At 42.5% G+C, this 27445-nt stretch overlaps 1 protein-coding gene across 1 annotated transcript in view; it reads right to left on the bottom strand.

Annotated features, from left to right (window-relative positions):
• Positions 1-301: 301 nt before the first annotated feature.
• Positions 302-27445, bottom strand: part of PCSK2 (proprotein convertase subtilisin/kexin type 2) — a 230149-nt gene continuing 203005 nt past the window's right edge. The window contains exons 8-12 of the mRNA XM_063125359.1: positions 25555-25730; positions 6957-7172; positions 5829-5929; positions 5272-5499; positions 302-1123 (exon numbers count right to left, since the gene is read on the bottom strand). Coding sequence (XP_062981429.1) covers positions 637-1123; positions 5272-5499; positions 5829-5929; positions 6957-7172; positions 25555-25730 — 1208 coding nt within the window. The 3' untranslated portion in view covers positions 302-636. The remainder of the gene's footprint in view (positions 1124-5271; positions 5500-5828; positions 5930-6956; positions 7173-25554; positions 25731-27445) is intronic.

Genomic DNA, 27445 nt, shown 5'->3' with positions numbered 1-27445 from the left:
TGGGACTCTGCACCAGCTTCTTGTTGAATACTGCCCCTCCTTGGGCTTCAATATGTCCCTGAAGGTACTGTTTACTGCAGCCAGCACCTTTGGGGACAAATAGCAGTGAGGGAGAGATTTCCTGTTTTTCTTCAGAATAAAAGTGGCCAATTTAAGTATACTTAAAAATGTAACATGAATAATGTAATGTGGCATCTGATTTTTCTTTTCCCATTATTACAATTACTGTGACAGTATCTTAGCAAGTCCGAATTGCCAATGTGCTCATTCATCTGCCCAAAAACATGATTTTTTAAAATGATAATAATAATAGGAAGAGGAATGCAGTCACAATTTTGTTGGTTATCAGTTTTTGCATGTCACTTTAAAGAATAAAAATAAAAATCCTACCCAAAAATATCCCAACCCTGAAACAAAGATAGTTATAGTCATCCACTCTTACGAAGTAGTTGGTGGGTAATAATATATTTGTGACTCAAAATTCAAAAGTTTCCACTGTAATTAAATTAGGCAACATAGACAACTCTAAAATCAGAAAGTTGGGAGAATGATCTAGAGACAATAACTGGAATATGGCTAATGGAAATATTTAGGAAAGGAAAAGGGAAAGGAGGTTGCCTGACATGCAAAGCAGTGCTAGTTCTTGCTCAATATACTCTTCAGACTTCTCTCTACTGCTTCATCTAATTCCTCTTCCAACTCCTCCTTCTTGGACATGGCCAATTTAGACTGGTAATCTTTTACTATTTGGTCAATGTAGGGTGCGCTTTGTGTTCCATGTAGCATTAATGTCCATTCCTTGAGGACACCCTTCTGGGGCAGAATACCAACAAACCCAGCTTCCAGAACCCAAGTACCTCTGGGGTCTTCTCCCCAAGAATGTGTTGTCATGAAAGGCCATTTGTCAAAGCCCACCTTGGAATCATCATCTCTTGGGCGTCGACTCAGTAAAATGGATTTAGTCCCCATTGGTGAAGTCATGTTGATATTCAAGTCCCCTCTCCTGGTAGAGTTCACTGTTATAACCGCCTGGACGTGTTCAAGGTAACGGACAAAGTTCTCCTTCCCCTCGCAAGCATCTGTTGTAAGAGTCAGAACCAACTTGCCACTGGATGGGATTTTCCTGGGGTTTACAAAGGAATAAAATCATTTGAATGCAATGCTTTGCAACTCACATTTATTTATCGGAGTATTGTATTATAATACTTATACAATAATTATATTATTTATTAAATGTATGTGTTACTTCCCATTGCAAAAAAAAAATTAAAAAATTCAGCACAACCTCCACACACAAATACAGAAATACATAATTAATCAAACAGGAAAAAAGCAGAAACAAAATTATAAATCATAATAAGGATATTAATACAAATAAACGCCATAAAAGCACAATCTAAAAACAATACAATACAAAAGTTGTTCATCCACAATACACATCTCTCATCTCCATGTAGTTTAGGATGAGAACCACAAAAGCAGCCCTCAACAATTGGCTAACGTCCAATTGTCTGGGGAAATAAGTACACCTTTGTGGTACCAAAAAGATTACAGTGTTGGTGTCAGGTGAGCTTCTTTGAGAGAGCATTCCATAAATTTGGGGCTATCACAGAAAAGGCCTATTCATGAACTGTCACAGAAGGCTGGATAAATATGTGATGTTTTGAGCTCATTAAGGTTCTCCAAATTCTTCGTTGAAGCTCATTTGCTTCCTTGAAGCCTGATCACAAGCGTCATTTTACCTGATGAGGAAAAATGGGCATTTAAAAAAAATGCACATTTTTTTCCAATTGAAAAAATGTGCATTTCTAAAAATGCACATTTTTCCAATTTAAAAAATGCATTTATAAAAATTAACATTTTTTTTCCAATTGAAAAAAAAATGCATTTATAAAAATTCACATTTTTCCCCCAGTCGAAAATGCTCATTTCCCCCCTCAGGCCAAGGTGTGAAAATGCAAATTCAGTGTGTATGTGTGCATTTGTGCATGTTTAGAAGTGTGCAAATGCACATGTGTGAAAATGCACATTTTCAGACTTGACACCTGCACAAGTGTAGAGTTTTGAATGTGAAGACAAGTGCGGGAAATAACAAAAATTTCCCAAGAATGGTCCTGCTTGCATTCGTGTTTGGGGTTGCTCCCTTTCCCAAGCATTCTCCAATCCCCTTTCCCAGCCTCACCTCAGGAACTGCCCAGGCTGTGAAAGACAATACAGCCCTCTCATGCTGATGGACACTTCTTTAAATAGCTTGGATATGCAAACAATCACTGTGGGTCCATTCGAAGAGCATGCACCAGCTCGTCATCTCATTCTGCATATCCTGTCTACATGTGCCTGGCTCATAATAAGGGCACACTGGAACTGCTGATCCTTTCTTATTACACCCATATAGTTTCTGATATTCCGTCCTAGCTGGTCCCTATTAATTGCTAATGTTCTCTTGCAAAATAGTGTATCGTCTACATCTGCAAGCTCATGAAGGGGGAAATGCTTCCAGCAGTGACCTCTGGTAGCCTGTGAAATAAGGATGGTGTTATCCTTTTATATAATAATCCACAAGAAACTGCACCAGAAGAATATAATGATTTTTGCATGTCAGCCATGAGCATCCTTCTACTGGAAAAAAGACAATCTTGCTAGTGTCGAGCCAAAATGGGAAAGGAGGCCCATTTTAGCCACATTTCCCCAAGGAATGCCCCCTCCACTTTCTATGTTTTTTGCACCCCTTTGCAAAAGAGACCGAACTGGTTACAAAGGTATGGATGCAGAGGAAAGAGGGGACACATCCTTCTTGCCATCACAAACTACCAGGTGGTCAGTCTAACTAGCCATCCACAACTATGTGGAAGATACAGAACTAGAGCAAGATTGACCAGCTTGGCAAGTCTGGAACTGTCACCCTGGTTGCCTGGTTGTCCCCCAGCCCCACATTCAGGGTGAGGGCAAAGGATCAGTGCTGGGATCACAAAGCTAAATCTGATTGGCTACATGGAACCACCATGCCATCAAATTCACTACATGATCGCTGATTGGTTGTTAACATGCAATAAAGAAACCATTTCAAGGGCACATAAAAGTGAAAAACAGTAGAAGCAAACAGCTGTAGAAAAATGCATGTAAGAGTGGATAATATTTTTTTCATGGATGCCAGTCCCATCTCACAAAATGGCAATGCCTGCATTAAAAATCAAACTTTAAGGAATATCTGTACACTTCTAATTCCTACTATTGCAAAGTTTAGTATTTACATAAGATTAGGCCATCTTTAGACAGCAGTTGTCTAGTTTCCTTAAATATGTGGTGTTCTTTAATGATATAGAAATTGGTCTTATAAATCTATTATATTCAGTGTTTCCCAAATAAAATCTAATTGATGAGGTATTTATTTATTTATTACAGTTTTATACCGCTTAATAACTGAAGCTCTCTGGGCAGTTCACAAAAATTAAAATCATGAAGAGCATAGTAAAACAACCAACAATCTAAAAACACAAATACAAAATACAATATAAAAAGCACAACCAGGATTAAAACCACACAGCAGCTATTGATATAGGTTAAAATACAGAATTAAAACAGCAAAGTTTAAATTTAAGGTAAATTAGGTGTTAAAATACTGAGAAAAAAAAGGTCTTCAGCTGGCGATGGAAGGAGTATAGTATAGGCACCAGGTGACTTTAAACATCAAAATAAAATAGCATAGGGCTCATCTACACCAAGCAGGATATTCCACTATGCAAGTGGTATGCAAGTGGTATATAAAAGTCAGGAGTCATACTACTCCTTTATAGTGGTATTGAAGTGCACTGACAACTGTTGGGGTCCATTGACACATGCCATATACCGCTTTCATACCACTTTCATAGTGTTATATCTCCTGCTTGGTGTAGATGTGCCCTGGGCCCCAACAGTTGTCAGTGCACTTCATTACCACTATAAAGCAGTAGTGTAGATCCTGCCTTTTATATACCGCTTTCATAACACTTTCATAGTGGAATATCCTGCTTGGTGTAGATGAGCCCATAGTGATCAAACTATGGGCTCATCAAGAACTGTACGATCATTATGCCTGAGCTGTATATAATTTTCCTTTCCTATACAGTAGGGGTTGGCACATGATATCCATGGGCACAGTGCTGCCCATCGGGACCCCTGAGTACACTTTCCAGACCCCCTTCAGACCACTATTTTCTTCTCCCCACCACAGGTGAGTGTGGCAGCAAGAAGGAAGAATGGAGGTGGTGTGGGCATGACATTACAAGCAGGGACGAGAAACAAGAAGGAGAGAATTCAAAATGGCAAATGCTCCCCTGGCCCATGGAAAAATGGCAAATGCACCCCTGGGATGGGAAAGAGTGCCTCCCCTGCTATAAGTATCACCATTTTCAAAGATAACACTGAAAAGGTAAATTGCAGCTGTTGAGAGGCATTAAATTGTTCATCATTAGGTTAGTATTCCAAATAACTCAATTGAACTTTAGCTGTAGCAGTCAATTAGTATTAATTGATTTGTTTGTTGACTCATTCTGCTTGCCACATGAGGATAATCAGAACATAATTTGACTACCTAGCCTTTAATTGGAGATTTGGAGAACACAAACAAAATATTTAATGCTGCAGTGGCACAGCATTCAAATGACCTGTACTTGAAGTATTCTGGAGTCACTGCCACACAGTAGAATAAATCAGAGAAGGATTTAATGACATTTAGTGTCTTAATTTAATTTGTATTATTTGAGTGGAATGGTGTGGACCACAATCAACCAGTAATTGCCCCCAATTCATCCCTAGTCATGGACAACATCCAGAGCTGCTTCCAGACAAGGCTTCCATGTGCCTCATTCGCTCATTGGCTCAGCAATACTACAAACGAGAAGGAGTAATCGTGCAGAGCTGGCTCAAGCCGCAGCAATGGGCCACACTCAGCCCGGAACCATGGAAAAAGCAGGCCCAAAGTGTACGGCTGTATCCCAGGGCCAGGGAGGGATGATCCCTCCCTTCTCCCGGGATCCCCTGTGCGCCATCTGGATGCATAGGGACAATCCCGGGGTTCGCCCTGGGATAAAGGTTGGTCTAGCTAAAGCCACAGTCAAAGGTGTCATCTGAACCACTTGAAATAATCTTGTTCTTTGAGACCAACCTCACAAGTGATCTTGTATTTATGTAGGCTGCAAGCTAACTGAACATGGGCAGAGCTCACTGATCATAATGAGACAACAAGTTTCTTAATTTCCAACTAGATTGAGACTAATGTTTGTTCTCACTTACTGAGGCTCTTGTATTGATCCACCAACACAGTGAAACCTCTCTGGAACAGTCTTCCAGTCTTTAGCCATTGTAACCATTGCCCCAGCATCAAGAACACCATAGCCAAACAAGTGGTTGAATTCTAGGCCAACACCATTTCTTCGCCATTGATGAACTTCATCATGAAGCTGGTTCCTTTTGGAGGTGAGAACGGTTAAATGTTGCATGTCTCTCCACGTCAGATCCACACTGGAAGAAAGTAATATGGTAAGAGTAGGCATCTCTAGAAAGGACTTCTTCAGAAAAGACTATTTTCTCTTAGTAAAAATTGCAGACAGATGTGCTGTCCTATAAGAAAAATCAACAGTGGGATATCTTTAAGGGAATGCCATGTGTATATAAAATAATGAAATGAATGGCTATTCCAGAATAAGCCATTTAATGTACAGCTTCATTTAAATAACTTGGATTGGGAAAGGGAGGGTTTCAGCTCATACAAGTTTAAGATGTTTGTTCATCACCATGAATAGCAGATATTTAAAGTCTTAACAATATAATTGATGGCTGCTTTCACCCACTTTGCCTCCAGCGCAAGTGCAAATACTCCGGCAGCCTCTGGTGCAGCTGCAGATGTTCCAGAGTGGCGTAATGTACAGTTGCCATACAAATCTGTTGTAGCCTGCAAAGGAGTATAGAGAAGTACATGAGAGCAATAATTCCATTCTCCTTCAAACTGGATAGGAAGATAAACATAAGGGAGAGGGCCTTTTCAGTGGTGCCCCCCCCCATTATGGAATGATCTCTCCAACTAGGCTTAACAAAATATTGTTATCTTTTCAGCGCCAGGTCAAGACCTTTCTCTTCTCCCAGGCATTAAACAGCATTTAACAACATATGCTAAATTTGTTTGTTTTTTAATGGACCACAGAACTGTTGTTTTTAAATGGATACTGTTTTATACTGTTGTTTTTATATTTTTGATGGTTTTCAATTTTGAATACTTTTTAATATTTACTGTTTTTAACTTTTGTAAACCACCCAGAGAGGCTATGGGGCAGTATATAAATTAAATAAATAAATAAATAAATAAATAAATAAATAAATAATAAAATATGAAGTAGAATGCTATGTTACCCTCTTTCATTTACTGAACATCAGGCAGTTAAAAAGTCATTTTTAAAAATGAGAAAAAATAGTGAAATCATAAATACTAACTCCATTCAAAAGGCATACATTAAAATGTATAGTAAATAGTAAACACTAACTTCATTCATACAACAGTTATTCAAAATTCAATCAGATACTTGCAAAATACCAGAAAGGGCAGAAGACGTTGGGTTCTGCTCACAGGAACTCTAGATCAAACCCACCATTTTGTAAACTGCAAGACTTATGATCACAAAAGTCTGACTAGCTTTTCATAGTGTAATCACTAGAGGGAGATATTGTATATATTGTCTGGCCAATTTCTGATAATGAACCAGCCTTGTAATAATCATGAAAGTAAAATTGGTCCAGTCTGCTTATCACCATCTCCACCACTGTTTATTATTCAGTACCATTGTTTATTATTCAGTGGTGCTCTTCTCCACGAGTGGAGAACGTCAACATGCTATCTGGTCTAGAGAAGTAAACCATTCCCAGAAAGAAAGATGCCACAATGTTTCCAAAATGACAATATGGAATATTATAATTGCTTTATTTACCACACCAGCTTCAGGATTTCTCTTTCTTCCATTGCTAAAAGTAGAGGCCAAAGTTGAGGAGCAACTTTCATCGTATAATGCTGTTCGGCCATCATTAATAGCTGAATTGATGGAAATGGTCCACATGCTGGATGCATAGCCATCACAGTTACAATCATCGTAACTTCCTCCATCTCCAGAGGCCCACACATAGATGCTTCCCTTGCCAGCACGACCCTACAGAAAAGGTGTAATTGATTTTTTTCAAGTTCAGGCTGTATATATTGTCCGTTTGATTATACAGTATGTTGCAGAGCTATTAACATGGAGAAAACCAGGTCAAAGTAGATAAAATACAGAGCTATCTAAAGTGACAAATGTTCTGCACAAGTCCATTTAAGACAAATTTAAGCCACCTTCACTATCTTTTGTGCTCAGAGTGTTCCTATTTATCTCTTTATTTTCTTAGTAGCAGAAAAGATTTTTTCTAGCAGTTAGTAAGCCACACTAGAGAGAATCAATCCATGGTATAATAGGGGCAGAGCTAGTGTTTTGTTACGACGGATACAAGTCCACTTAACTTGCTAGATCTCTTGGTTTTTGGGCAGTCAATAATCAATTATTGGGCTGTCCATAAACTTACATACCAAAGAGCCCCTGCTTTGCTAAGAAGCTTGGGTAGCTGTGACACACATTTGAGATAAATGGGAGCTTTCTTTTCAATGCAATGTCTGACATACAATTGTGATGTAGATAAACCCCATGCTTCATGTGAGTCATTGACCAGCCATGCAAATGAAGAGGTTCAACATTCCAGTTCTGCTCCATTTTGTTTTTCTTAGGATATAAGCAGGGTTAGGGAGATAATATACATTGCTTGGTTTTCAAAAATGGCAATTAAGAAACAACTAAAGTAACTTGAAAGAATTTCATTTGTCATCACTCGTAACAGAGAAGGAAAGGAAAGGAACCTGGAAAGGAACCTCTCGTGCAAGCACTGAGTCATTACTGACTCTTGGAGGGATGCCAGTTTTCGCTGATGTTTTCTTGGCAGGCCTTATAGCGGGATGGTTTACCATTGCCTTCCCCGGCTGTTATTACCTTTCTCCCAGCTAACTTGGTACTCATTTTACCAATCTCAGGATGATGGAAGGCTGAGTCGACCTGAGCCGGCTGCCTGAAACCAGCTTCCGCTGGGATCGAACTCAGGCCGTGGGGAGAGTTTCAGCTGCAGAAACTGCTGTTTTACATCTTTAAAAAATCCTGTGTAAATCCATTTTTCCCCAAGGTCACAGTTCTGATGTTGGAGCCTGGTTGTGGGAGCTGGGAGGCTGGATGGAGTCTAGGAAACTGCAGGAAGGTAAAATGGTGTTGTAGGGGAAGGCACAGCTTCCCTTACCCAAGCAACTGGAACGTAAAAGACTAAAAGCACAATCCTTTACACATCTGCTCAAAAGTAAGTCCCATTGAGTTCAATGGGACTTTCTCCCAGTTAAGTAATTATACAATTACGGCCTAGAATTCACTTTAGTTGCTGCTTCTTTATCATTCTGCTCAGTGGCTCACATAGTTCTATGACTCTGCTGTTCGTATTTCTCAACCACTTTAAACTCTTCCTCTACCACCTTCAAACAGGGAAAAATCCAGTCTCTCCTAACTCTTGTGAAAGAAAAAGAGAGAGAAATGCCATCAATTTTTAACACCCCCTACTTCTCACTTCCCTGGGGAGCTCAATTACAATGCCATGATTAGATTATAAATTCTTAATACTCCTCTCCAGGTGATTTCTGCCTTTGCAGAGTTTTTGTCCTTTAGGCTCAACCATGTTATTGAGGCAATGTAATGTTTGCCAGCAGTGCAGGGGAAGGACAGATCACAAAGTGCACCCTGGGATGAAGCCAGATCACAGCTTAAATCATGAAATGAGCTCAGCCCATGAGTTACTTCTTTTTGAAGAACCTATTGATATAAAAAGACAGCATCTCTTTATCTTTCTCTCTCTCACACACACACACACGTGGGCAAGTGGCAGTTAATTTGATTTCTAATGATTTTGGTCCTTTTAACTGGGGATAAATTGGAACTTGAAGATTGCTAAAATGAAGTCACAAATATAACCAACAAAATAAGCAGATCTTGGGTGACCTGTTAAAATGGGGATTATGAACTGCATTGCTTTAATATGGAATAGCCATGTTTGTAAGTGAAACCTTCATTATCTATTCCCAAAGTCATATTGCCCCACTAACACTCTCATTAGCCTTTTCGCAGTCAGATGCTTTCAATCTTCCTACAGGGCAGTTGCATAAATGAGCCTGTTGTCTATATTAATGAGGACTTAGATGTGACAGGTGGAATATCAAGCTCAAGCTAAATACTGTTGTGAGCAGTGGAGGGTGTTGTCTCTGATTTCAGTGGAGATGTGATTCCATTCTGGGTCTTAGGCCTTAGCTAGACCTAAGGTTTACCCCGGGATCATCCCTGTTCATGTGAATGACACACAGGGGATCCCAGGATCAGGCAGGGATGACTCCGGGATGATCCCAGGATAAACCTTAGGTCTAGCTAAGGCCCAAGTCACAACTCTAAAGCAGCTGTCCAAGGCACTGAAACCATTTTGGGGATAGGGTTCAGCACCATGGATAGCTCCTTTAGAGGTCTGACTGGTTCTGACTAAAACCCAGAATGGAATCGCAGCCACACTGAAATCGGAGCCGCCAGCCTCTACTGGTTGTAAATTTGGGCTGGTGGTGGACAGGAGAAGGTTAACGGGCCCAGAATGACTATGAGTTATCTTTAATAGTCATTGGCAAAACTGCCAATTGCCTCTTCTGTTAGGGAAATGTTTTTACTGAGAGAGAGAGAGAGAGAGCTCTGGTAAACCCCTTCTCTGGAAACATGAGATTTGATGCAAGGGATTCACAGTCTACTAGAGTGCTAAACTGTATCTCTACCTATGCCAAATCTTCATATTTGTCATTAAACTCAAATATTACAAAATGCCAGGGACTTCCTCCCAAAGAAAACCAAACTTGGACAAGTGCGGCACCACTGGAACATCCACACTGCTCAGAGAAGTGGAGCAAATGTAACAACACAATAGCCATTGAATTCATGTCTACCATATATGTAGAGCATATTATCAGGACAGTTGTGTCTGGACTATATCTGATAACTGACAATGTCAGTTATCAGATCCAAGCCCAGGTAGGAGGACAGAGAAAGATGTGACACGCTGGGGAATGAAGCTCGTGACTCCATGCTATTCAGGATTGGAAGTACTGAGTTGGATGGACCGTAATGTCATATGACGCAGCTCTCTTTATACCTTTAAGCAAAGAGACTAAGATTCATTGGCCCCGTTCAGAAGACAACTTAAACCATGGCTTTAACCATGGTAGTTAAGCCAGAAAGCCAGGCCATGTTCAGAAGACACCTTAAACCATGGCTTAAACCATGGTGAATAAGGCCTTTTGCTTTATTCACCATGGTTATAGCCAAGGTTTAAGGTGTCTTCTGAACACAGCTTGACTTTCTGGCTTAACCACCATGGTTAAAGCCATGGTTTAAGGTGTCTTCTGAATGCGGTCAGTATGTCATATGGAATTAACTAATTAATCATCCATTCATTTAGCATTATCAGAACAGGGAAAAATAGAGAGCCCCCTGCCCCTATTATTATTATTATTATTATTATTATTATTATTATTTATTTATTTATTTATTTATTTATTTATATAGCACCATCAGTGTACATGGTGCTGTACAGAGTAAAACAGTAAATAGCAATAGGCATAGGCTTACAATCTAATAAAATCATAGTAAAACATAGGGGTGTGCACGGACCCCCCGCTCCGCTTCACTTGCAGATCCGCCATTTTCCGGATCGGGCCACTCCGCCCTGCCCCCGCTCCGCCCACTTCCGCTCCGCTCCGCTCGGAGCTCCGGATCCGGATCCGGAGCTCCGTTTTCCCCCCCATAGGCTTGCATTGAAAGCTAAAAAATTATACAACTTTTTTTCTGTTCAAGTTAGAAACTTCACGTTTGGCACCATGACACCTCATGGGGGTATACACACGCACGCCAAGTTTCAAAGCAATCCCATCATCCCCTGATTTTTGGGGAATTTTTGAAAATCGGGCACCCCATTCACACCCCTTTCCATAGCTCCGTCAATTTGCACGTTAGAAACCTCAAACTCGCCACCATGAAAGCTTATCCAGGGATACATACGCACGCCGAGACTCAAGGCAGTCCCATCATCCCCTGATTTTTGGGGAATTTATGAATATCCAACACCCCTTTCCATAGCTCCGTCAATTTTGCACGTTAAAAAAAACCCTCAAACTCACCACCATGAAAGTTTATCCAGGGATACGCACGCCGAGACTCAAGGCAGTCCCATCATCCCCTGTTTTTTGGCGGGGCTTAAACCTGCAAAATTTGGAACTTCCAAAACTCCAAGTGAGCGCAGGAAGGACTTCTCCCCTGAGTCAAAGCCACACACACACAACATCCCTGCGAGGTGGGCAGGGGAGGAGGGAGGGAAGGCAGGCAGGCATGCAGCTGGCATTTCTGGGGGCATAAGGAAGGGAGCCAAGGATAAGCCAGTAATGCATATAAAATGGAATAAATCAATAAATAAACAAAGGAGGGGTGGAATTAAAAGCAGCAGTGTTGCTCAATAAACAGCAAGAAGAATTTTTTTAAAAAGGCTATATCTGTCTTTTACCAGCAATAGGGGGACGTGCCCGGGGGAGGGGGAAGCAGCTGCCAGTTCAACTCAAGACAGCCACCAACAGCTCTGAGATTAAGAAGTAAACGCTCACTTCAACTCATAACAGGCATCGCTCCACCACTAAAAAGTGAACATTCACTTCAACTCATGATAGGCATTGCTCCACCGTTTTACTCTCTTTGGAAGGCTCTAATGGCCTTCCAGTGCAGGAGAGAGTGGGGGCACGTCCACAATGAGATGCCCTAGGGGAGCTCATCCCCTTGCACCACATCTTTTCAGTTGTTCCCCAAAGTTAGGGTGGGGAGCAGTGCTGTGTTTCTATCTCTTATTCTTGGCTTAGTATATGATTTCAGGTTGTGTTTGTGCATTTGGTGGGGCTACTGTGTTAAAAAACACGGGGAAAAGCCCGTTCAGATGAAGAAAGAGAAGTTTCCCAGAATCCCAAGTTACCTGTTTTGCCTATGCCCTCCTCTAACTTTGGGATCATCATGACCGGGAGCTGACTCTGCCCCTCAGCCCTTTGAAAAAGGTATTTTTCCCGCCGATTTTTTAAAAACTTCTAGCGCGCGACCCGTACGACGCAGAAAGTTGAGAGTAGTCTCAAAATGACCCCCATCCACGACTCTCTGTGCACAAGAATTTTCAGAACGATAGCTTAAACCCCCCCCAGTTATCCCCAATTCTTTCCCTCAATGCAATCCTATGGGCGAAAAGCCGAAAACGCTGTTTGAGCTGCGCGGTTGACCCGATTTTCAAACAAATATAGCACGCGACCCACACGACGCAGAGAGGTGAGAGTGGTCTCAAAATGACCCCCATCCACGACTCTCTGAGCACAAGAATTTCCAGAACGATAGCTTCAAAAACAACCTAGTTATGTGCGATTATTTGCCGCAATACAATCCTATGACAATGTTTTCAAGATGGCGACCGGAGCGCTCCGCCTGAACTAGGAGCTCCGAAAAATGGTCGCTTCTCTTTGCCTTGCTTCTAGGGGTCCGCGGGCCGCTCCTACTCCGCCTCTGGGTAAGGCGGAGCAGGCCAATCCGCTACTGCTTCTACGCTCCTAATCGGAGCGGATCACACCCCTAGTAAAACAATAAGGAGGGGAAGAGAATGCAAACAGGTACAGGGTAGGGTAAGCAGGCACAGGGTAGGGTAAAACTAACAGTAGAAAGTAACAGTAGAAGTCTGCACAACATCAAGTTTTAAAAGCTTTAGGAAAAAGAAAAGTTTTTAGTTGAGCTTTAAAAGCTGCGGTTGAACTTGTAATTCTCAAATGTTCTGGAAGAGCGTTCCAGGTGTAAGGGGCAGCAGAAGAGAATGGACGAAGCCGAGCAAGGGAAGTAGAGGCCCTTGGGCAGGCGAGAAACATGGCATCAGAGGAGCGAAGAGCACAAGCGGGGCAATAGTGTGAGATGAGAGAGGAGAGATAGGAAGGAGCTAGACCATGAAAAGCTTTGAAGGTTAACAGGAGAAGTTTATATTGGATTCTGAAGTGAATTGGAAGCCAATGAAGAGATTTCAGAAGCGGAATAACATGGTTGGAGCGGCGAGCCAAGAAGATGATCTTTGCAGCAGAGTGGTGAACAGAAACCAACGGACTGATGTGAAAAGAAGGAAGGCCAGAGAGAAGAAGGTTGAAGTAGTCCAACCGTGAAATAACCAGTGCATGAACAAGCATTTTGGCAGAAGAGACAGACAAAAATGATCGAATCCTGGCAATATTACACAGGAAAAATCGACAAGATTTAGCTACTGCCTCAATATGAGGAATAAAGGAGAGCGAGGAGTCGAATATAAAGTCAAGGCTACGAGCTTCCTTGACCGGAGTAAGCGTAACATCATTGACAGTAAGAGAGAATGAGAGATGAGGAGAAGGTTTAGGAGGAAAAACAAGCAATTCAGTCTTTGCCATGTTAAGTTTCAAGCGACGATGAAGCAGCCAAGCTGAGATATCTGAAAGACATGCTGAGATACGATCGTGAACATCAGGAGAAAGTTCCGGAGATGACAGATATAGTTGTGTATCATCGGCGTACAGATGATATTGGAGGCCACGAGATTGAATAAGCTTGCCCAAGGGCAACATGTATAAGGAAAACAGCAACGGGCCAAGCACTGAGCCTTGCGGAACCCCTACTGAAAGGGGAAAGGAGGAAGACGAGCTGCCATTAGCCAACACGCTGAAAGAGCGACCCGCTGATAGGAGGCAAACCAGTTATAGACAGAGCCACAAAATCCAAGGTCATGAAGGGAATCTAAGAGAAGATCATGATCAACCGTGTCAAAGGCTGCAGTTAGATCAAGGAGAATAAGAATGGAATAATGGCCTTTAGACTTGGCAGTAAGGAGATCATTGGTGATCTTAGTAAGGGCTGTTTCGGTGGAATGCAGAGGACGGAATCCAGATTGAAATGGATCCAAAGCAGAGTTACTAGAAAGAAAGTCAAGACAGCGAGAGTAGACCGCCCGCTCCAGGATCTTTGAAACAAATGGCAACAAAGAGACAAATGGCAACAAAGAGACAAATGGCAACAAAGAGACAGGTCGGTAGTTAGACAGAGATAGCCTATCAAGAGTAGGTTTCTTGAGAATGGGAGAGACTGTAGCATGTTTAAAAGCTGAAGGAAATGAACCAGAGGACAGAGAAAGATTAATAATATGTAGCAAGGAAGGGAGGATAGCAGGAATAAGATTAATAAAGACACGAGACGGAATCGGATCACGAGAACAAGTGGAAGGCTTCGAAGAGCGCAGTATTGTAGACAGTTCATCCGCAGAGACCGAAGGAAACGCAGAGAAATTTGCAGGAGGAGCTGACAGATGAGGAACAGGAACTGGAAGAGGAGCTTACAGTGAAGAAAACAACTAAGGGAGGATGAAATTCAAGGGTAGGGACTGGGAGGGAGAGACGTGGGTAATTGCAATTACATATATTTCAAATGCAGTTATAAATGGGAACGAGGATTAAGGAGACAAGCCAAAGGCCACGTGGAAAATGATGGTTTTGAGGAGGAATTTGAAACAAGAAAGAGGTGATACCACATACTATCTCATGATAATATCTAGAGTAGGGCTGTACTTAGAAGATGTATAGTACCACAAATACCTGTAGAACAGGCAAATGAGCTGTGTCCCATGCTACAGAGAAAGCCAAGAGAAAAAGTAACCAGCCAACTGGACACAGAATTATTTATTAGAACCTTATCTTTGAAGGAAAACAACTGCGGTAACATGTTATGTTGTAACCTCAACTGGTTTTGCCAAATCTTTCTTTTCGCGCCAATATCAAACCAACATCTTTACTCAGGCTATTTGTCATTTCCTAATTTCTTTTCCCCATCTGTTGCTTGTCTGATGTAGATGTGAAGTTACAAGCAGGGCCTCGTCAGGCCTGGGATCTGTAGAGCACCTAGATCACTATTGGAAGGGAAATAAGCATTACATCATAGGAGCAATGATCTCTAGAATGTGTGTGTTGGCGAGGGTGGTAGGATGTGATTGCACCTGCTGGCCCAATCCCCAACCTCCAGAAATTGATAGATACATGTGCACAGAGGCCTACAGACATAACCTCTGCACACAGTGTCTCTAGAGATTGAGCTTTCAGACCCTACACCAACTTTCCCCTACCTGATGCCCTCTAAATATGTTAGACTGCAACCCCTATAATTTCCAGCCAACATGGTCAAAGCTGCAGTCCTTCACACCTGGAGGACACCACGTTGGGAAAGCTGTCATAAGCCCTTAAATCTAAGGTATGCTTAAAGAATGGAGTTTGGAAGTGGACCCAACCTGTATTCATTTCTGAAGTTATGCAGAAAGCTACAGTGAAGCCAGGATAGAAGGTTTAGAGCCCGCCAGCCCTCTCTCCCTCCCCTCCTCTCTCTCTCTCACTCACACACACACACACACACAGAGAGAGAGAGAGAGAGAGAGAGGAGGGAGAATGAGAATGAAGAATCATAGAATCATAGAATAGCAGAGTTGGAAGGGGCCTACAAGGCCATCGAGTCCAACCCCCTGCTCAATGCAGGAATCCACCCTAAAGCATCCCTGACAGATGCTTGTCCAGCTGCCTCTTGAAGGCCTCTAGTGTGGGAGAGCCCACAACCTCCCTAGGTAGCTGATTCCACCGTCGCACTGCTCTAACAGTCAGGAAGTTTTTCCTGATGTCCAGCCGGAATCTGGCTTCCTTTAACTTGAGCCCGTTATTCCGTGTCCTGCACTCTGGGAGGATTGAGAAGAGATCCTGGTCCTCCTCTGTGTGACAACCTTTTAAGAATGTTTATGGCTCAGAGTCAGAGCACTTGAGAAACCCCTGAATAATAAGCTGAGAGAGGTTGGAACCTTTTTTCTATTGAGGGTCCCATTTCTTGGGGTACAGGGGTAATTAGTTAAGGCCAGAAGTGTATAGGGCAGAGCAAACAGTGTATGGGACCACCTGTTTTTTCTCTCTCTTTTAATGTCACCCCTTCTTTCTCTTTTTCCACCACACTCTTCTCTCTCTCCCTCTCTCTCTCTTTTACTCTTACCCCTTTTCTCGCTCTCACACTGACACCCCTTCTTCCTCCCCACCCAGTAGGCTGCCAAGGAAGGGACAGACTACTCTTGCTAGTGGTCAGGAATAATCACTTGCACAGGGCTACCCCACTAATTCCATTGCTCCGCCCATTACCCCCTCCTTGCCAGAGATCTAAAATTGATTTCTATGCCCCCCTCCATCCATACTTCATTCATTTCAGATCCCCCCCTCCCTGTTTACCTCTCCAGCCCAACCCTTATTTCCCTCTGGGCTCCTCCACCTAGGTTGGTGGCCATATGTGGCCCTCAGACCACAGGTTGTGCACCCCTGCTTTATGGCAGAAAGCATCTTGATCTAATAATCCTTTCATGTCTTCTGGCTTGTGACTCACACTGGAAAACTCTGGAGCAGACAGCCTCAGTTTTGCAAACATCTGGTGGTGCAATCACACAAAACTTGTGAAGAATTCCAGTAGGAGAACTCTGCTAGCAAGCTGCTCACCCAATTAATGGTGTGGAGTTGAGTGCAGCCCAAGCAGTTGCTTTATGAATCACCTTAGTTGAATATTGAGAGGAGAATCATTTCCAATTATGTCCTTTCCAGTTTTATTGCAATCCAGACAAGAATGCCAGACTGGGGTTGGAGGCTTTTATTCTCCTGTGCCCCTTCCTGGACACTGACAATAATTAATTTCACTTTAGCTGCACATTAAAATTCCTGATATGCTTCTCTTGCTTGGCCAGTATTTCAATTCTCTTCATTTATTCATAAGTAATCTTCTTGGTATATGAAAATCAAGCCCTCGTTGGCAAAGGAACGCTCTCCATGTTTATTCATGTTGGAGTTTTATTAAAGATCCATGACATTTCTGTTAAGTAAACACTTTCCTGTTCTGAAAATAGTTAGAAATTAGATTTATATTATGCATTCAACAGAGATTTCACAATGCACAGGGAGAGGGAGAGAATGGCTGGATGCACACAAAAGTACAATGTGCAGAGTTATTATTCTTAAAATAAGAACTAATGCAAAAGTGTGAGAAAAAAAGTGGGTTTTGTGAAGGAAAGTTGGGGTCCACACAACATTCCTATAAGGTAGGCCCTGGATCAATCATCTGGTTTCCCAGACTGCCATCTCCCTAACCCCATGTCAAAATGGTATTAGCCAGCCCTCCAGAGAAAACAACACACACGTATCAGGGACCGAAGCAGTTTATTTACACAAACTACAGCTGAAATGGATGACCACCAAAATTAGCACGACCTTAGGCTACTCGGGCAAAGCTTATAACTCTGCAGGTGCTGTTGCAGGAGATAGGGAGTGCTTGGCACAGCCAATTACCCAAGCCATGAGATAGACCTTGAGGAATGTTCTCCGAAACTCCCTCCTTCTGGCCCAGAGGCCTGCTGAGCCAAACTGAGCAGAGGTAGCTGAACAAGTCCACAGCTGTTTTAGTTGTTTTTCTTCCACAAGGATGCTAAAGGAACTCAAGGGTCCATCATGGTTATGGTTTATTCTTATATCAAAGATACACATGCAAACATATTCAGTGACAGTCCAATGTTAGATATAGATGGTGCATGGTCTTAAGAAAATAAGAACACTGAGGGATCAGACCAAGGATCTATCTAGGCCAGATCTATACCAAGCAGGATATAACACTTTGAAAGGTATATGGAATATGAAAAAGGTATATGGAATGTGTTCTGGTCCCAAACAGTTGTCAATACCATTATAAACTATTATAAAGCAGTAGTGTAAATCCTGTCCTAGTTCCACTTTCTGTTCATCAAACTGGCAAACCAGATACTTGTGGGAAAGCTATTAGGTGACACTGTTATGCCCCAGATATGTAAAATTTCCAGAAATTTTGAAGGCATGGAGGGAAAAACATCCTGGGTTGTTGCTTTTCCTGAAACGCACACACACACACACACACGGACATTCAGGGGGGAATGTATAAATGCACAACACTTATTTCTAAGCGCTCTTTAGCGATCTAAAAGTCATTTTGTTACTTTAGGACAACTTTCCCTAACCTGATGCCCTCCAGATATTTTGGACTTCAGCTCTTATCAGCCTCAGGTGGAATGTCCAATGGGCAGGAATACTGGACACTGTAGTCCAAAACATCTGTAGGGCACCAGGTTGACGACGGCTGCTTTAGGTGCATGAGGCAGCCTTTATTTTCCTAAAATTATATTATGCATAAGATGGTTTGCTCATAAAATTATCATTTCATTTGAAAACTTTAAAAAGTGAACTTAGTAAATTTGTAATTATTGTCCAAATAAATAAGATGTTTCAAATATAATGTACCATACATGATTAATTTATGAGCAAACCAAGTTATACATAACATATTTTAGATTCCTAGTTTATATCCAACCAGAGGGAACTTTAGCAAGTAGTTCCTGAAACATCTGAATTGTCCTAGAAGCCAGAAGAAGCAGGAAGAACTAGAGGCAAAGGAGGACAACTCCAGAAACAGAGGACTCGGGAAAACAAAAAACAAACTGTCAAGAGTGTACATTTTCTTTCGATATTATGATTTGGTGTTTCTATGCACATGTTATGAAACTGAGTATGACTTGGAGCATCCCAAAATGTTTATCAGTAAAAGATCAATAATTTTAATAAGAAATAAGTATTCTGAGAATCTTACAGAAAGGATTAAATACATTTTCTTCCCCCATGGCTTCATTATTTCCAGACATTTTACATGTGTGGTCTTTCTATAAAAGTCTTATTACATACCGTGTTTCTTCAATTGTAAGTCATACACTAATTTCAGTATCACCAACAGAAAAAAAACCCCTAAGACACAGCCACGATTCTAAGACGCACCCTGTTTTTAGAGATGTTTATATGGGTGTGGGGAGTGCATCTTAGAATTGAAGAAATACAGTAGTTTTTGTAGGGTGACCATATGAAAAGGAGGGCAGTTGTATTTAAAGGGGAATTTCAGTAGGTGTCTTGCGTATGCATGCAGAACTTGATGAAATTCCCTCTTCATCACAACAGTTAAAGTTGCAGGAGTCCTGCTCTCTTTTGTATCTGGTGAATAGGGCAGAGTTCCTGCAGCTTTAACTGTTGTGATGAAGAGGGAATTTCACTAGGTTCTCCATATATACAAATGACACCTGCTGAAATCCCCTTTTCTATGCAACTGTTAAAGATACAGGAGCCCTGTCCTCCCTTTCATATGGTCACCCTACTTTTTAGAAAACATTTGGGGGTGGGTGGAGAGTAAAGGCTTGGTGACAATATATAAACATATCGTCATAAATTCCTTTTAAAAAATCACAATCCAAAGCTATTCTTTTAGGAAACAAACCAAAAATGGTCCGGTGGGGCGGACACACAGAAAAAAATGGTATTTTTCTGAATTTTTCCAATCTTTTTCCCAGGCCTTCACATCTCTATTTGTCCCCCAGTTCTTCAATAGTGAGCCTGCAGGCCATGGTGTATCCACTAAACCGGAGTTGGTACAGACTAGGGCTGTGCACCGCCTCGGGCCAGGGCCCCGAATCCAAGGTGAGGCAGGCTGATTCAGCCTGCCTCACCTCAATTCTGGCTCAGCCAAAGGTGCCCTGAAGCTGAAGCCGATCGGCTCTGAAACTTTGGGGCACCTCGGGGCGCTTCGCCAACACAGCTCTTCAAAATTACAAATGCAGCTCCAGCACAGAACACTGAAAAAACTACAGTTCTAGAAACTTCAAACCACAATCTGAGAAGCTTCGTACTAAAGTAGACTCTTGGCAGGTCATTATCTCTTTCCAACTCCTGACGAAGGACTCGTAGTCCAAAACATTGAGCAGTTTTGGATACAAACAAAAACTTTTGTACGAATTCTTCCTATACCAGAGCCTGTCTCTTTTGCGCCTACACTATTTTGCTGCTTCCCCCCCCCTTGCATATACCTCCTTACCTGCTGCCATTGCCACCGCTGCCTCGTTGCTACTGCTGGCTTCCAGCGGTAGATGTCAGTAGAAAGAGGCGGCAGGGACTCTGAAGATTAGTACTTCAATGGCCACCGTAGTTTGTGGCCATAGAGGTACTAATCACCAGAGCCCCCACGATATCTTAAAATAGTATGTGGCTTGGGTCTACTGACATCCGGCACTGGAAGCCAGCAAGAGCGACGAGGAGAAGGCGATGGCAGCAGGAAAGCGAGGAGAGTGGGGATAGGAAGGCTTTTCTGTATGCTGGCTGTGCAGCTGGCACCCAGAAAAGTCCAAGTCACCTTGGAGGTTCCGAGTCTTGCCTCAGCTTTGGCACCGAGGTGAGTCGGGCAACACAAGAAGCAACCCCAAGGTGAATCGGGGCTGCTTTGGGGGCTCCGAAACAGCCTCTAAGTGAATCAGGGGGTCAGTGCACAGCCCTAGTATAGACCTAGTATATTTGCATAATGCAATTACAGCATTCCTGCCAGTTGGCCGCCTGGACAATACCTCCAGCAAAGGAGAACTTACCACCTCCTGAGATAGTGAAGACCTCTGCATGCCTTCCATTTCCACCCATTGGTTCTAGTCCTGTCCTCTGCAGCAACAGAGAGCAACTCTGCAACCCCTGCAAACCATCCATGGTCAAATCAAGCTATTTTTTCTTCTTTCAGTTAATATAGCTTTTCCTGTCTCCTAGTAATAGCAGTGGCCCATCAAAAAATGTGTAACCGAGCCCTTCAGCCCAGTGAAGGAAGCTGTAGCCAGACCGAGGAAACCAGTCACCCATGAGATTTAATATCTCCAGTGAAAGAGAGTCCACCACCTTCCATTTCAACCTGCTCCACTATTAAACATCGCTGACCCCTTGGAAGTTTTACCATTGCCTCTTGGGCAGGATCTACACTACTGCTTTAAAGTGCTTTAAAGAGCTTTAAAGAGCTTAGACAGCTGTGTATGGAGTGTGTCCTGGGCCCCAACAGTTGTCAAAACTGTCATAAAGCGCTTTAAAGCAGTAGTGTAGATCCTGCCCAGGTTTCAGAAAAATTCATTTCAGAACATTCTGAAATGAATTTCCCCTTCGGGCTGAGAGAGGTTCAACTCCCCAGCCATAGGGTAAGAAATGGGCGTTGCAAAGTATGGCCTGTGGCAAATCTTGACCCTCTTTGGGGTGACATATAGTTGTCTGTAGAAGTTACATAAAGCTTAAGCGAGGGCAATGCACACAGAATGAAGCACAGCTTTCCTCAGTCTGCATTCCTATGCACACTTACTTAGTAAGAAGTCCCACTGTAGTGGGGCAATCCAGAGTACACATATCTAAGACAGGGCGACAAGAAATCTGCTGTTATTCCAGATTCCCATCACACCATTCGTTAAAAGGTCTTGCAATAAAATGAAAATGAAACAGCACTGCTACAAGACCAAGAACATTTTGAAGGTCACATTTTCTATCTCTAATATGTTCCTTTCTTGCCAGCTTAGCACTACAGAAGCCTTGAACTGGAACATCCTAGCAGGGGTGCCCATTACAGAGTCTTGGCAGCAAATGGCGAGTGCTTTCCAAAGAAAAGAAAAACCTGGTATGCTTCCCTGTACAATGTAAAGGCAGAACATAAAACGAAGCGGGGGGAATAGAAACCAGAAAAATAGAGTTGTGTGGCTTTCAGCGTAGCCTTTGTGAAGCACGAGCCCTTTCCCATATATAAATTGGCAACATAATTTGAGGATTTGTCTCTCTTAATGAGAGATGACATTTTCCACACTGAGTTTACGCTGAGCGGACTTGAGGGGGGCAGGCGGGACAGGGCAGTGAGGTGAGAACTCTGTTGATCACCCTCGCCCAATTTGCAGCATCCTGGCCTCATGCAGCATGGGTCAGGGGCAGATGGAATTTGTGTAAATTGTGATTTAAGAGAAGACAACACAAAAATCTGGGAGCTGGCCTAACCTGTATAGCTTCCAAATAATGTGAGGTACTGGTTCCTCTCTATTCGGCCCTGGTTAGGCCTCATCTAGAGTATTGCGTCCAGTCCTGGGCTCCACAATTCAAGAAGGACGCAGACAAGCGTGTTCAGAGGAGGGCAACCAGGATGATCAGGGGTCTGGAAACAAAACCCTATGAAGAGAGACTGAAACAACTGGGCATGTTTAGCCTGGAGAAGAGAAGATTGAGGGGAGACATGATAGCACTCTTCAAATACTTAAAAGGTTGTCACACAGAGGAGGGCCAGGATCTCTTCTCGAACCTCCCAGAGTGCAGGACACGGAATAACGGGCTCAAGTTAAAGGAAGCCAGACTCCAGCTGGACATCAGGAAAAACTTCCTGACTGTTAGAGCAGTACAACAATGGAATCAGCTACCTAGGGAGGTTGTGGGCTCTCCCACACTAGAGGCCTTCAAGAGGCAGCTGGACAAGCATCTGTCAGGGATGCTTTAGGGTGGATTCCTGCATTGAGCAGGGGGTTGGACTCGATGGCCTTGTAGGCCCCTTCCAACTCTGCTATTCTATGATTCTATGATATGGATCAAGTCAGGCTAGTATGAGGTTAAGTGAGCCGGAGTCGGGGGGGGGGGGGGGCTTCTGAAAGTCGGCAAACTTCTCCCCTCACAAGACAGATTCCTCTGACATCTCTATTTTAGGCATTTTTACCTCACTCTTCCAAGATATTCCCAAGGTGGCTTACAAAATGCCAATAAGATACATAGTCAAAATATGGCCAAAGCCTCTTTCAACCCCAAAGTCTTCATATTTGCCCCAGGGGGTGTCCCAGTTCAGGCACAATGGAACGTCAGTGCTGTCTTGACAACAGAATACTGCTGAAAATCGTTCCCAATTGTCCTGAACAGGGGTTTTGGGGACACAGGAGAATGCAGGGGGAATAGGCAAATATTGCTTACTCCTTATTCATCCAGTGGAAAAGTTTGATTGAACCAAAAGCCTCCTGTGAACAGTAGGAGGCTTTTGACTGCAGGAGGCCTTTGCTAGATCCAACATGGAGTTGATGTATCTTAGGGTGACCACATGGAAAGGAGGAGATGGCTCCTGGATCTTTAACAGTGGTACTGAAAAGGGAATTTCAGCAAGTGTCATTTGTATGTATGCATGCAGCGCCTGGTGAAATTCCCACTTCATCACCACAGTTAAAGCTGCAGGAGCCCTGCCCTCTCTAGCTAGAGTGACCAGATACAAAAGAATGCAGGCCTCCTGTAGCTTTAACTGATGAAGAGGGAATTTCACCAGATGCTGCATGCATACAAATGACACATGCTGAAAATCCCTATTTTATGCAACTGTTAAAGATGCAGGAGCCCTGTCCTACTTTCCACAGGGTCACCCTAGATACTATATCTCTCAGTTCCTGATTCCCATGTTCCCTCTCTGCCACTGCCCCAACAGAACCCACAAAACTGACCTTTAAGCTCCCCCAAGTTATAAAAAGCAGTTTGAGGGATTGACAGGGAAGGTTAGAGGAAACGTCAAGAGAGGGTGGGTGTCCATGGGGAAAGTTCTGAACAGAAACTGCAAAAGAAATTGGGTGCACAAGGAGACCATGCCCTTTCTGTTCAGAGCCAATATAAATTAGCAATTTTCACAAGCAGAAGAAACTTCCCTATACATTTCCCTTTTTTTGCTGTTCTTACGAACAACAAATTGCCCAACACACGCACTTAAACTTTTTTCAATTTTAAAACAATGCTCAAGTGGGGAAAAACCAATTTGAAAACAAGTGGTTGTGTATTACCCTTTCTCTCCCTGATTAACCTTGTGCTGAAATTCATTTTATAAAAACAAGCTGCACCCCATGCTTCATAGGAAAACAAGTATCTTCTACGACCAATACATGAGAAAGCAAACGAGAACTGAAAAACATTTTCCTATCAATAAAGTACATGTAACAGCAACTAAAAACAACAATTACCTCAAGCATATTGTGAGAGGATAGCCAATTAATTAAAAGCTCTTGATGTCAATTTAGAAAACACAGTCATGAAAGAAAATCTAGAATTAATAGCAAACTTGTTGGAAGTGAGAAAAATAGTCAGAGCTGCTAATTGGAAGAAAGCCCTTGTTCCACCAGTTTGGAGTGGTTTTTAGAAACTGAGCCAATTACCTTAGTCTGCAATTCTATACCCACTACGGGTGAAATGGGGCGGGGGAGGGAAGGTAAAAACCCTAACCATTTGAGGGAGTGGGGGAGGATTTTCCATTATTTTCAGGGGCAGAGCTTAACTTATGGTCGTCCCGTTATTTTGGTCTACAACTCCCATCATTCTTCACCATTGGCTCTGCTGGCTAAGGGCTGTTGGGAGGTGCAGGCCAACATCTGGAGGGCCAAAAGATGCCCACTTACTTGGCATGGTGGCAGCCTGAAATGTAGAGGTTAGTAGTTTCAGCAGCAGCAGCCATTACTTTCTTCCATGCATCCGTAGAATTACTCTGTGGCATTAAATTAAAAGGCTGTGTGAGCATAAGGCCCTCATGAGTGATTGGAACTCTGAGCCAATCAGAATTCCTGATCACAAGGAAGAGGCTGATGCACATAGAGATGTATGTAGGGCCATTTCTTCTTGACATGGAGAACTCAGCTGATGGGGGTGGGTGGGCACTGAGTGTAGGCCTGATACTCCACACACACACACACACACACACACACACATTGAATGTACACATGGAAGAGAATGTCTCCACACCCTTAAGTTCTTCCTGGTCTCCTACACTGTTTGGTGTAGCCATCAGATGGAAGAGTTTGCTCTTCCATTTCCCAAGACATATTCATGTTCTTAGCTTATTTTGTTCTGCTATTAAGGATGTATAAGAAATTTGTTCCAGTTCATTTTTGATCAGGATTTTACCCAGTTCCATCTTCCAGACAGAACATGGAATCAGATGCAATCTCCAGTAAAAGTCCACACACTTCTGAGCTTGCAATGTGGTTCACAGACACCCCACTCCACAAAATATGCATTTGACAGCATGCATATATTTTTAAAATGTGTACATTTCAAAATGTGTACATTTCAAAATTAGTGTACATTTCAAAAATGTGCAAAATTGATGCACGCATTTGGAAAAATATGCACTGATTTTCATCCCCCCCCCCAAAAAAAAGTTTGCAATCTGATAGGGACTTGAGTTGTAACAAGCTTCAGGATGGAATTTGGAGAATTTTGGCCAGCTCAAATTTTATTGATTCGCACATCCCAAATTATATATCGCGGAATAGGCAAAAGGATCTTCTGTACCAATTCACTGTTACATTTAAGCCCACACCAATGAGCTCTGTTGATCTGTACATGAATGCTGCTTATAGGCCACATAGAAACCTACAGGGTGTAAACAACTTGCATGAAAAGTCAGATATCACACAGTGACACAGCAGAATGATTTTAAAACGAAACGTTACCTTATTCACCCCATCTGCCATAGCTTGCAAAGTTAGCTCTCTTGGTCCATCCACCGTCTTACCATTATCAGTAGGGCCCCAGCTGGCACTGTAGATATCTATTACTTGAGGCATGTGGCTGATAGAGGAAGCCTCGATAATATCAGTCATAAATGGCTGGTCGAGCATTCGGATACCTGTGGATCGAATCAACACTGAACTAAACAACAACAACCACCAGGCTGACATCTCAAGATAATATCCCGTTATCCCCTATGATTCTATTCATAGGGGATAATATCCCCTATAATATCCCCTATGATTCTATTCTGTCAGGGATGCTTTAGGGTGGATTCCTGCATTGAGCAGGGGGTTGGACTCGATGGCCTTGTAGGCCCCTTCCAACTCTGCTATTCTATGATTCTATGATTCTATGATTCTAGGCAAAAGAAGCCTTACACATCAAACTTTGGTCTGCATTTTTTTCTACTGCAAACCCTCAGTTCCTCTAACATACAGTTTCACAGAATGGTGACAGAGGCAGGAATGCATCATTTTGAGAGAGGAAATATCAGAATAATTTTGTCTTCTGAATGTAAGATTGACTTCTGTAATTAAAGCATGCTTGCATTTCAAAAATAATTTACTTAACTCGTGTTTACGTAAGTTTGGGCTTTACATATTTAACATCAAAATGTATATAGTCATAGACTGAAGGAACAGTCATAGAACAGTTGGAAAGTCAGAAAGGAAAGGCCTCCATTTAAATTGTTAGACTACAAGTGAGCAGAAAGTAGATAGCCAGATGTTTTGGACTTCAACTCCCAGAAGACCCTGAAAGCATGGCCAATGGTCAGGAATACTGGGAGTTGAAGTCCAAAAGCTGGACTTCTACCCGCTTCTGTGTTAGCCAAGCAACTAATCTGAAATACAGGTAAGAACATTCAACACAATACTATATGGGAAACAGCCTAGCTGGCCTTGTCTCTTCGAACTGTCTATGCAAAAGAAGAAGACAGATGTAGGTGAGAGAATTCTGGAATATACCCATTCAGACTGCAACTGGAGTTCACATTTTTGAGTACTATCCCTGCAGATAGTAAACATCAGGGAGAAGACTTTGCTCAATCTGTGTCTCAGATCTGCTCATTTTTTTTTGAAAGGTTTACAGTCCTTTCATTACTCTCTTGCAGATAAAACTTGCTCTTCAAGTTTATTCCAACAGATTCCTTTAACCTTCTCTATCACTGTCCAATTCAGGTTTGAAAGGAGGAGACTCATTTGCCACCTTCTTGAACCTGAGTCACAATGACTTTTTTTCTTCTGATATCAGCTGGCCACTTGATGGTGCTGTAAACCTCAACAGTAACTTATTTGTCAAATTATGGATTTGTATGTAGACACTAGGGGTGTGCAGAGCGGGTCTGCTTCTCCCTGAAATTTGGTGTGGAGCTCTGTTGAGCGGGTTCTCCAATCCAATTTCTGGAGGGGGTCCACCTCTCCGCACTGCTGGATTGCTTGTCAGAAAACCGCTCCATTTTCCGAGAACCATGCTATAATCGTCAATGTGAATTAACAAAAGTGCATACATCTCCATTGTTTTTTAAAGATAGAGATGAAACTTGGCACCCTGATAGCTCTTAAGTAGGGCTTCAGCCATGCCAAGTTTACAGCAGATACCTCCATCATTTGATTTTTAGGGGGGGGGGAATTAAAAATCCCCTTCAAACCATCCACTTATGGATGTTTAGGCAGAAAAACAGAAAGCCAAGGTGAATGCTGGAAGTCATAGATTTTTTTTTCTGTCTAAACATGCATAGGATTGCACCTTTAATTAATTGACATACATTTCAGAACAATGGTGGCCAACAAGGTAAGCAAAGAAACAGAAGAGAGGGCAGGGTAGGGGAAG

The sequence above is a fragment of the Elgaria multicarinata genome, chromosome 4 (genome assembly GCF_023053635.1).
Source record: "Elgaria multicarinata webbii isolate HBS135686 ecotype San Diego chromosome 4, rElgMul1.1.pri, whole genome shotgun sequence".
Lineage (NCBI taxonomy): Eukaryota > Metazoa > Chordata > Lepidosauria > Squamata > Anguidae > Elgaria > Elgaria multicarinata.
The sequence above is the reverse complement of the archived record's forward strand: the minus strand, read 5'-3'. Positions and strand labels throughout refer to the sequence as shown.